Source organism: Urocampus carinirostris, chromosome 6 (assembly GCF_059441175.1).
Source record: "Urocampus carinirostris isolate Australia breed hairy pipefish chromosome 6, RoL_Ucar_1.0, whole genome shotgun sequence".
Classification (NCBI taxonomy): domain Eukaryota; kingdom Metazoa; phylum Chordata; class Actinopteri; order Syngnathiformes; family Syngnathidae; genus Urocampus; species Urocampus carinirostris.
Window position 1 is genome coordinate 19,707,594 of NC_142354.1, and position 12,250 is coordinate 19,719,843.

The window sequence follows — 12,250 nt, forward strand, 5'->3', positions numbered from 1 at the left end:
ACTGGGGGATAACTGAGTAACTTTTGAAATGTATTCACTAATGAATGTAACCGATTACCGGTTTCGGTAATGCACTAAACACCGAATACAGTGCCGTGTACCCTTCGTGTGAACGTCTTCCCGAACTGCCCGCAACCGCTCCTTAGCCTGAGTTTACAGAAAAAGCAATGTTTCGTCAGATGCACTTATCCACAATTAGTTTGGACATATTTATTAATGTAAATGCAATCTAAAGTTCACTCCGTTGCTGTGCGTGTGATAGCGGTAGATCTCGTGCAAAGGGGCTGTGTGCACAGGCTGCGATTCAAACTCGCACCGCCACAGCTCCCCAGAACAAACCAGCGCCTTTGCTCCAAACCCTTTCCTCTCTTCCCCTCCTCCCTTTTCCTTCTCTCTCTCTTCCTCGCATTCAACAAATCCGAGCACCGCCCCCCCACCGTGCCTCCGCCCCGCGCGCACGCAGCCCGTCAGCCAGGATGGGACCAGCAGCCGCCTGCTATCCATGCACGCATGACCGCTAAGTCCACTTCCTGGATGGAAGAGGAACGCGACCGTTCCAAGCAGCAGTTTTCCCCTCTCGTCGTGCATCGCCCCCAGTCACGGATAAACGCCGAAAAAACGCTACTTCAGATCGATATTATCGGACCACTTCCCACTCTCCCCCCGCTTCTTCTCCTGTGTAGTTAAAGACAGCCATTGATCGCCGCCTGACCCCTTTCCTCTCTCCGGGAATGTGGCTCCGCGGAAGCCAGAATCACCAGAGCCTTGCTTGGAAGTGTTTCGGCGTGTTCTTCTACGAAGGAGCCTCAGCTTGGACCGACGCGGATCTTGTTAAGGGGGACTACGATAAGACATTTGCTTTTTGATGCCTGCGTGGCCATAGCGGCAACTTCGTTTTTAAGGGAAAGGCTTCGCTTGCACGCGTGGGGGGTTCTTCCTTCCCCCCACTCTTGGGAAAAAAAACCAAAAAAGAAACTGCAAACTTTGTCACCTATCGCTTTTTAGTGCTCTCCATGAGTAGTTTAACATGCAGAGGAGACGGGAACCGAACCGCTGGTGGATTTTATCCGTCACGCTCCTCCTAACCTTGCCCGAACGCGGCGACTGTCATCCCGGTAAGTAGCGGCGCGTACTTTAGCTAGCTTTCATCTTCGCAAACTGTCTATATCAGAACCTTTCAATTCGACTTTCTTTTTCCCATTAACGTCTCCGGTTATGGTAATATGGACACGTAGCTCGATTAAAAAAGGCGACATTAACACAAAACACGTTCGTCCTGGTTTGCTAATTAGTGTTCATCATTCAGCTGCACTCTGGCGTAGATAATATGTCACACTTAATGATTATTTTAAGACTTTTTTTTTTAAATAGGATGCAACTTTTTTTAAAAAAACGCTACTTTATAAGTAATAAAATGTTACAGTAGGGGTCTCCAACCTTTTTCCAACTGAGAGCTTTTTTTGTAAGGCTACCGAGTGCGACGAGCATCCAGTTTTTAATTCCAAAATAACAAATGCTGGAAATGAATTGTCTTAATTGTCATTGATATGAACTTTGTGAAACATTGTTCGCAGCTAGATTAGACATGGTATTCCAGGCTAAACAGGTAATAAAAATTCCTGAAGGGAAAAGAACATAGTGCTGTCTTCATAAAAATACAACATATTTACAATTTTTAGAAACTCTCCTAAGTTAGAGTAATATTGCATTGTAACTATAATTCAATGACAAGTCCAATAATATTTAGCAGCGACAAAAATATTATTATATAACTTATTGTATGGTTAAATAGACTGTCAAACCACTAAAAATAATAAATAGAAAATCGCAATGACCCCGCACTGGTGCGATATTTTCAGGACGCGTCCGCAGACACCACAGCTGTCCCTAGGGGGCTTACTGGTGCCCGCCAGCACCGTGTTGGAGACCCTTGCTATAATAGGATTAATTTTGATACTCTTTAAGGTAAAATGCGAGTTTTTAAAACCTTACTTAAAGTAACACCATGTGTCTCCAAACTTTTTCAAACTGAGAGTTGCTTTTTCTTACTAATTCGCGCTAAGGGCACGCAGTTTGATAAGCATTTCTAAAATAACCACATATCATGCGATTACCATGTTGTTTCTATGTTATTACTAGGTTAAGTATTGGTAGTAGGGTTAAATAGACTCAGTCAACCAAAAAAATGATATTATTGTTTTCGGTTGGAGCAAAATGTTTTAACTTTTGAACGGGTCTCAAACTCAATTCACTCATGGGCCCACGGAGCTAGGGACTTGCTGAGGTTTGGCCAAATTGGGTTTGGTTGATTGGATCCCTCAACCACTAGAATTGTAGCGGCACCATTTCCTGTGGTGTGTCTTGGGAAAGTACAGCCTGGTGGCGCCCATCCTTCTCCAGGCCAGCATATGTTTCCACCCGGTCTTGAACTGAGGACCTTTTGCCTGTTAGGCCAAAATAGTTTGGATAAAAAATGTCCCACAATTTTGAAATAAGTGTGTGTATATATATATATATATATATATATATATATATATATATATAATATAAACTAATATCTACACTAAATACGATTTTCCTCACATTACGAATTCTTATGAAAATAAATCAATTAGTAATAAATTTATCCAGTACGGCTGCACTTAAAGGGACAGTGTTTATTATTCAGTTCCCCTGGGTGATAATAAATTCTTCATTCATTCAATTAAGCGAATATTGATTTAAATATTTAGAAAAAATGTGTTTTAAAAGACCTGAGGTAACATGGTCAACATCTAATCTGGTTTTATAGCTGATAAGATTGACTATAGGTTCAAACTATTTATATTGTACTTGGAATATATGACTGAAACATAAATTATAGCCAAAATAAACCTTTTGATTTTCAAATGATTATCATTATTGGCAAATTCTACATTCACAAGTGGAAATTTATGGGTAGAAAAATCTTCTCCATTAAGCTTTCCCACAACTAGGCCATTATAAAAGCACATTTCTAAACATTTTAGTATTTCCATGTGATTTAACGGTTTCCTGACTGACATGTTTGTTTTTTGGGGGATTTTTGGTACACTTTTGTTATGATGCTAATGAAAAATTGTTGTGATTATTTTTAAATTTTTGAATTAAGTGTTAAAAAGAAAAATAAAGATTCTCATCTAGAGGGAGCTGACCTGATTGCCCGCCATCTTGCTGCTACAGGTACCCAAATAAACCAAAACCTGACAAAAAGGATTTAAGAAAAAATGTGCTGTATGCTCACTTCGAATCTCCGTTATCTCATTCTTACTTGTGATTTTTAGCACTTGTTTTGTTTCCACAACAGAATTCGACATCATTTAGTGATCCACACTGTCCCTTTAACTTTATTAGTAAGGCAGGGGCCTGAAACTATAATTATGAGGCCTTCAAATGGCTTCCGGGGATGCAATTTGGAGAACCCTGGTCTTGACTGTGTTGTCATGGTTGCTTGTGATTATGCGGGCGAGATTGCCTCTCTTCCCTTTTACCCAGAAAGTGAGCATCCAGTATTGTGAGTTATTTTATAACACATTTAACAGTTTATTAGGTACATCAATGGGCATTTGCAAGCGGACATAATTGCAATTTGGTATACCGACTCATGTCAAGTCATGTTTATTTGCTCAGCCCTTAATCACAAGAAGTCTCAAAGGGCTGTACAGACCACTTATTAATAAACAAAAATGATAATTTCTGATTTGGGTGAAAGGATCTCACCCTTCCCACATCGATCACTCATGTAAAAAATAAATCCGCTTTTCTTGCCTTAATCAGATGCTTGATGTGACTGATAGAAACTGCGAAAATGTCCTCTCATATTTTATAATAAACATTTTATTTTACATATACTTGCGTGTAAGAATGGGCGATACTAAGAATTCTGGTATCGATCCGATCCATGCAAATACAAGGTATTGTTGCTCAACACCAATCCGATACCTATACTTTGTAAATGTCATGATAATTGAATAATTTAACCCCTCTTCCGATAACTACTATAAACAGCACAAAGATCATAAGCACTAAAAATATCTTGTTTTTTAAACAATTATAAAACGATGATGTAAACTTTAAAATGATAGAAAATACATGTACATTTTTTTGTTACAAATGTTCCAAAACAAAAGTCTAGCGAGTAAACTAATAAGCAATGAAAATACGAATATTGTCAAATAATGTCAACAACTAAAACACCTTGCATTGCGCAATATTTTGGAAATGGTCAGTAAGTGCAAATAGCGTAAATTATACAATATTAAAAAAACCTTCTGAAATGTATCCAGAGCATCAATTGAACAAAGAACAAAAGTCAAGAATGAACGAATGAATGAATGAAAACTTTTTTTTCGAACATTAAAATAAAAACAGGACAAAAACAATAAGTCAACAACAAAATAATGTCACATAACAAAAAGGGGTAGTCAGAAGCAGATGCTTATTTTTCCTACCCCTTCATCTTCCCTATTAAATACATTTTACAAATCCTTCTTTCAACAAGACTACAGACAACAATCTAACTACTCGTTTCAGTATCAATAATATTGATATTTGGCTCTATCCGCTCAGTAATTGTGTGCATACACTTTTATTCAAACCAGCACAAGGTATGTTTGTCATCTGCAGTGTTTTTATGTTAGTCCATCCCTGACAGTGTTACCGGAAACCTATTTTTTGTTGCTCTTTGACAGGTCTTGTTTGGATTGGATTAGATTATGAGGGGTCACTGGCAATGTAGCGGTTCGCTCCATCGGCTGAGATCTGTGCAAGGAAGACGGGTTGCATTCCTTGTTGGCGATGTGCCAAATCTCGATTGTAAATGTACTATAAGCTTCATAACAATCAACCTTTTGTAATTATTTTTAGAACAGTTTTGTTTGGCTGTTGTGCTTTTTCTGTAGGCTCTCTGACGATGTAGTGATTCACTCACTTGATGTCCAAGCACACATTGTGGGTGCAAAGGGTCCGTTTCTATTTGTACTCTGGGAGTGTTTTTTGACTATTCTATGGTAAAGCTGTGTGATATAATGAAATGCTATGTTGTCATGTTAAAAAAATGTCAACTGGATGTGATATTACCCTGATCATTTTTGCCATTTAGTGTAGTTTTCCCTTAGTTTTGATGACAAAATATAGCCATTTATTTCTCTTTGGTTTGTGATATGCATCTAGCAAAGAGTGTCTGTCACCATCACTGATTGATGTACAATATCTGTGTACAGTGTCTGAACAATGCATCCTGCAATTCACATAACTGCTTAGAACTACTTGTGTTCTTCTGAGTTGAGAACCGAAACGGTGTGGTGTTCTAAAAAAATTATGATATATTTCTTTTGTGTCCATTTTTGTCCATCCCAGTCTAGCAGAAAGGTAAAATGAAATCTCTCAATGTGGACTTGCCTGTATCTGCATTTGTCTCCTTCTTGTGACCTTCAAGTCCTTGTCGACAGTGCCTCGGGTGTTCAGGTTGAGAAACAACAGGATTTTAAACCGGTCCTGCTGAACAAAATGACCAACTTTTTTTCTACATGCACACATTCTAAAAACTGTAGATTTATAGCTACTGGGCAAATGCTAGGCATATTTGGATGACACTGCAAGGACTTTGTTGAAACATTTAATTGCATTATATCTCCAGTTACTTCTTAATCATTTTGAAGGGATGAACAATACCATTTAGTCCTGTTTTCATGAATTGTGGGAAAAGTATCACTTTTGAATGAAAGATTGAATATATATCTATATATATGTATGTATATGTGTGTGTGTGTGTGTGTGTGTGTATGTATTACCAGTATGACTGGTCTATGAACTTATAAGCTAGCCCAGTGGCTCTAACATTCATAATCAAAATTCTATTCAGATGCAAGAATTAACCTGCAACCTGAGGGGTTTACAAGCAATAATTGCATGAATAGCAAGTATTTCTTTACAGAAATATTGTTTAAAACCTTTCACAAAATTGCGATGATTACAATACTAACGCTCCCCGACCTACGAACGAGTAAGGTTCCGGACGATCGTTGGTAAGTTGAATTTGTTCGCAAGTTGCGCAGTGCTATATTGTGTATGATTATGGTTTATATAAGTATGTTTAAGACTTGTATAGGTAACCTGTATTGTTTTTTACAAAAAAAAGATGAAATAATATGCTCTAAAAAGATAAAGTGAGGTTTTACTTACTTTTGGCACTTGCGCTTCAAGAGGTCCTCCTCCGTGCTAAAAAGTGGCTGAAAAAAAGCATTCAGACCATTTTCTCAACCGCATCAAGCTTCCTTATTGCACTTTCATTTAAAAAGAGATGACTTGCCTTTTCTTTATACTTTACACCAACCATATTGAATGGATGCTCGAGATATTAAACAATAAAACTATAAAAGTTTTCAGCGCGCCAGCGACACAGCACAAGTTGTTATGATTACACACAAACCAGGAAGCAGAAGCTGGATTTTTTTTCTTTGGTGTGGATGCTGGGTGACCTCTCACAGCCCCACGTGACAGAAAGAAGCACTATAGTACTGACCTCTACTCGGAAAAAGGTGCACACAATACATAATCTAACACACAGCGATGTCCGGATATTTTTCGACATCCTGAAAAAAATTATCGGATCTGCCGGAATCTGTAAGTCGGATGTTCGTAAGTCGGGGAGCGTCTGTATTGTGGCGGCTTTAGGGATTGCAACATTAATAACATATTTTCGGGGACTGGACAATATATATATATATATATATATATATATATATATATATATATATATATAATATTGTTTTAATAATCTATTTTTTTTTAAGTTTGGTCAAAGTACGAAAAAGTAAGAAACATCATTTAGGATTGTTGTGAGACGGCCTTCTACCTATAGTAATAAAGATAACAAATGATTAGATCATGAAGATTAACTCATTTTATGGCACTGTGGGCCTATGTAAATGTTTTTTAGGGATATTCGTGCAGTTACTGCATTTTTTTTGCATTGTATGGATTGGGATAAAACTACAGCCCACAGGCCCTCTGTAAAATGCTGCCCCATGTTGGTGCCCAAGTTTTAAACATATTTTTTTAAAAGCTGAGGTAAAATGTTATTTTGGCTCAACGAGCATTGGTGCGCAACTGCCATATTATACTGGGCAGCTTCATCTCATGATTTGATGTGAGGTCAGAAATCGGGCATATTTAAAACGCAATTTTTTTTTTGTTTGCTCTGATGTTCTGCACCAGTTTATTTTTTGTCATTTATTCAAGTTCTCTTTTTGTTATGAATTTTGTATACTTGGATGACAGCAACTCGCAAATCAGGAAAAAAAAAGAAAACTAACCAACTGGCAGTGTTTTTTGGTCATTACTGACAAATGTGTTCTCCCTCATATTTATATGCTAAGTTAAAAACAGCAGTGTGAACTCCAACAGCCAAACATTTTCCAGTTGGAGCATAATTCAGACAGTGTAATTATTTGTTGGTGTTGTCACTGTGTGGCATAAAATATGCTCATTTAGTTTTTCAAACTTTACACTCTCTGAACATGATTTCTGGACCCCGCTTGCAGAAAATAAATGCATAGTTCTTTGATTTTTAGCAACTACTATTGACACTATGCATTAATGTGTTGTATGGCATCAGACAGGTAACATAGAAAGCCTAGGTATAATGTTGGCACAGTGACATTGCCCCCTCCCACCTCCAGAGTGTTGCTATCATCATAAAGGTGCGAACTGTCACCTTAACAATATCTCTATCCAATCGGTAAAGTGTTTTATTTTCACATCTTTTGACATGTAGGATACGGAGACCTCCAAAGTGGTAGGGATAAATACTATGAAATATAATGTTTTAGTGTTCACGTTGTTCTTTTGCAGTGTTACTTCCATCCATCCATTATCTGCACCGCTTATCCTCAGTATGGTCGCGGGGGAGCTGGAGCCCATCCCGGCTATCTTCGGGCAGTAGGCAGGGGACACCCTGAACTGGTTTCCAGCCAGTTGCAGGGCACACAGAGACAGACAACCCACTTGCTCATTCACACCTAGGGACAACTCTGACCTGCTAATTCAGCTGATATGCATGTTTTTGGAATGTGGGAGAAAACCGGAGTGCCAGGAGAGAACACGAGAACATGCACGGGGAGAACATGCAAATTCCACACAGGAAGGTTCGATCTCATGACCTCAGAAGTGTGCCGCACACGCGCCAAACCACTGCTCCGCCGTGCTTGCAGTGTTACTTTTTTTTATCTTTTCTGGCCATCAAGCCACAATAACAATGGGTGTTAGGATATCTTTATGTATATATGCTATTTTCCACAGCAGTCGGGCACGATGACCAATTTTTAATTAAAACATTTTTTGGATGGATTTTTCAATCCTCCCACATTCCAAAAACATGCATTTCAGGTGAATTGGCCGGTCCAAATTGTCCCTAGGTGTGAATGAGCGAATGAGTTGTCTGTCCCCGTGTGCCCTGCGATTGGCTGGCAACCAGTTCAGGGTGTCCCCTGCCCACTGCCCGAAGATGGCTGGGATAGGCTCCAGCCCCCCCGCGACCCTAATGAGGATAAGCGGTACGGCTAAAGAGATGAGATGAGATAATTTGCAGCTTCACATTTAAATAGAATGTGTCCATGAAGTGATGTGCACACAATGTAAGGGTGCAATCTCTTTATGCCACTGACGGCGTTTGGAAGACTTTTTTTTTTTTCAAAACTTGAAACATTGTCTTTTTAAATGACAAAAGTGCAGTTTTATTGTTTAGTATTGAGTTAAAATTTGAAATGTAATTGTGAAGTTGCTATTTTTCTACCTGATAAGTGTAAATTTCAGATTTTATTTTTTTGTAAGTTTTTGGGGCAACATTTTTTTTTAATGTGATAGGTTCCAGTGGCCCCCTCGAACTTACTGAGGATGAGCAGTGCAGATAATTGATCAATGTGTTTCAGCGGTAAATACAACAAAAAAAATCTTGAAGAAAAAAATGAAGACAGGCCTGCATTGAATTAACCCCTTAACAATTCGAAAGTCAAAGTTGTATCTTCACGATGTCCCCTGTAACTGAAATATATCATGTCGCATTTAATTGGAAAGCATAAAATTTCGAGATTCAAGACATTTTGACCAAATTATACTCCTCACAAAAACATCACAATTAGGCTGAAACATGATACCCGAAAACTATTAAAACAGGATAGCTCACCCAAACACGCTAAGAACTTCTGCTTATGGCACGATTGTCGCAAAATATAGCGTGGTTACATTAACGAAAGTCCAATGAATCCAAAATGTAAAATATTTACTCTTAATGCATGATAATGCCGACAGATAAAAAAAAAATCCGCCTTGAAGCATTCTTGCATTGTTTGACTGTCTAATGCGTTTATTTTCCTCCAGTACTCCCCATTAAAAATAAACAGACTTGTCATCTTGTTTTCCATACTTCCGTTAGCCTCTCACCTTTTGATTGACACCACTCTTAGCAAATTGCAAGATTTTTTTCATACTCCTTAGCCTGTGAGAACCTTGACACATTGGTTAGCCAATTAAATTCCCAACCTAATTTTATGCAATTTCACTTGGTCTATTCAAATTAGAGCCAAAAATAAACATGTGCAAAGCCAATCGCGTGCAAGTGTGCAGAATCATTGATTAACTTCTGGAAAGATAAGTCAAACATTTACATCTTTCACAATGTCTAAAATTGTCCAAAGTAAAATACACAAAAGCAAAGTTTTTAGGGCTGTGAATTGGTCGTCTCCAAATGGCCACATCTGGAAAGACCTACCATTAGAAACATTTGTAAAATACAATGTTAAGTTTTATTAGACTAGGTTAGGCTCTAATCTAGTGTCTCACCTATTTTCCAGCTAAGAGACCCATGCTACACTCTTTTGCAGGCATTTGATTTCCCCCAAAAATTCAGGCGAGAATAAAAACCTCGTGTTTTCCAACTCGGATTATTCAATGTTAGTAGTACTTGCAGTGATTATTTCAGCGCATTACCTTTTAAAAGAGACCGAAATCATCCATATTCTCCAAACGGTTCAAGAACAGCATTATTTGGTTACATCTTGGATTGGGATTTTAGGCAAATTTTACTGGAACTTTAAGGGGATAAATGATAATCATATCCTTCCGCTTTCAAATGATCTTCATGGGATGGGTATATCTTACAGTATTGACAAGTTTATTCAAATACATCCCTCCATCCATTATCTGCACCGCTTATACTCAGTAGGGTTGCGGGGGTGCTGGAGCCCATCCCAGCTATCTTCGGGCAGCAGGCAGGTTACACCCTGAACTGGTTGCCAGCCAGTCGCAGGGCACATGGGGACAGACAATTTGCTCGCTCATTCACACCTAGGGACAATTTGAACCGGTCAATTAACCTGACATGTATGTTTTTGGAATGTGGGAGGAAACTGAAGTGCCCGGAGGAAACCCACGCAAGCACGAGGAGAAAATGGAGATTCCACACAGGATGTTCGATCTCATGACCTCAGAACTGTGCCGCACACACGCTAACCACTGCACCGCCGTGCTTTCTTATTTAAATACAGTATATGTAAAATACCCACCAAAAATTCAAAGCTTAAAATAAAAATGATATTTTGAAAAAGCCATTGCTGAAAATGTTTGTGTGTGTACTCAAATGTACTTCGCTGAATCAAATCATAATCCAACTATGTTAAAGTCAATCAAATCGTTTCTTTCTTTAATTGCTTTGGAACCCATATATCGAATCATCTGTTGTGGAGCGATTCTCTGCGTGTTTTTATGCCAAAGCCCATTAAGTTGAATTGAGTTATTTCCTAAAAATAGGACAGTGAGCTCAATGAGATTGGGTGAATTGTTTTAAAATGTAGTTTTTTTGAGCCGTTCTCCCCAAACACAATCCATCAGCTTGCCTGCAATGCCACTTAATCATAAGCAAAGAGCTAAACATGCATATTCCGTTTCATCTCGCAACGCAGTGAGGACATAAGTGAATGATTGTACTTGTAGTGAACTGGAATAGCCTGAAATTAGTGCCACCCCCTCAATTTATTATTCAGGCATATAATTAAAATCCTCAAATGTCATCCTTCACTGTTGATAGCTTTGGTAGAACGTTAAATGCAGTTCTGTCCCAGATTGATGTTGTTGCTGCTCGTGTGTGGCACCAATTATCCCCCATATCAGTGGCGGTGATGCAACAGAAGAATGCTTCTGTCTTAATCACGTCCATTTTTGCCCCCAACCCTCCCAGGTTCCTTGCTTCCATGCCCTCAGCTTGCCGTTTTATTGACTTGTCGCCTTACAAGCTGTGAACACAGCAGACTTATTTCATATTGCATACCTCAGTGGACCTCTGACACACAGCAGAAAGGCTGACTGCCGGACGAACAGAAGGTCGGCGGTTGAGAAATCTAGTTGAACTGTACTCTGTTCACGTAATGGTGCTTAGCCAGTGTGGTGAGCGTGACTTTTCTTTTCATTACCGATATTTTCTGTGTGTTTGAAAAGAGAATACATTTAGCTGCCAGTCTGCTAGTCTTTTGAGTGGTGTCTCTGAAACATTCTGAAAGCGTTTCAAAGACGCTACCGTATGTGCTTTGTTGAATCCGCCAATCAAGACTTTTTTTCACTGTAATTAGTAGCCACTTAAATTGCGCCGGTTAATATTAGGCTCCAATCAATGTTAATATCCCCTTTAAACTTGTATCTTCTTACCTTGCCTGCAAGTTGCAGTTTTGTCAGTTTTAGTTTACATTGCTCACTTGCCCTATTCAATGTTCAAATATTCTTTGGTTTTTACTATAAAACCTCTTTGGCATTACATTAGCAAAGTATACTGGCAGATAAAAGCACACCAAAGCACTGTAATTTGTACCTTTTGTCATCATCAATGAGACACATTGGTCTATCTTTTTGCTTCTTCGACATGCAAATCGTTCTAACATGTCAAGTCATATTTATTTGTATAGACCTTAATCACAATGAGTCTCAAACAAAGATTGGTTGAACAAGGACACAACTTCCATTTGCCATCACACTTACACGAGTGTCACTTATCACTCATGGTCATTTAAATATATTACAACTTTACATACACTTTATCCAGTCAAGTCAACTAGCATTGCTAACTTTTTTCCCTTTCTGAAGCTAACAATTAGCCACTCATTTTTTTGAATTTGTGTCCTAACTTGATTTGTTTACTTTCTTGAAACATTTGGAGTTTGAGTAATTGAAAACATGTGAACTATAT

General features: G+C 38.5%; 1 protein-coding gene across 1 annotated transcript in view; it reads left to right on the plus strand.

The window, feature by feature from the left end:
• Positions 1–416: 416 nt before the first annotated feature.
• Positions 417–12,250, plus strand: part of ca16b (carbonic anhydrase XVI b) — a 252,954-nt gene continuing 241,120 nt past the window's right edge. The window contains exon 1 of the mRNA XM_088338154.1: positions 417–1,115. Within this exon, the coding sequence (XP_088194280.1) occupies positions 1,028–1,115 (88 nt within the window). The 5' untranslated portion in view covers positions 417–1,027. The remainder of the gene's footprint in view (positions 1,116–12,250) is intronic.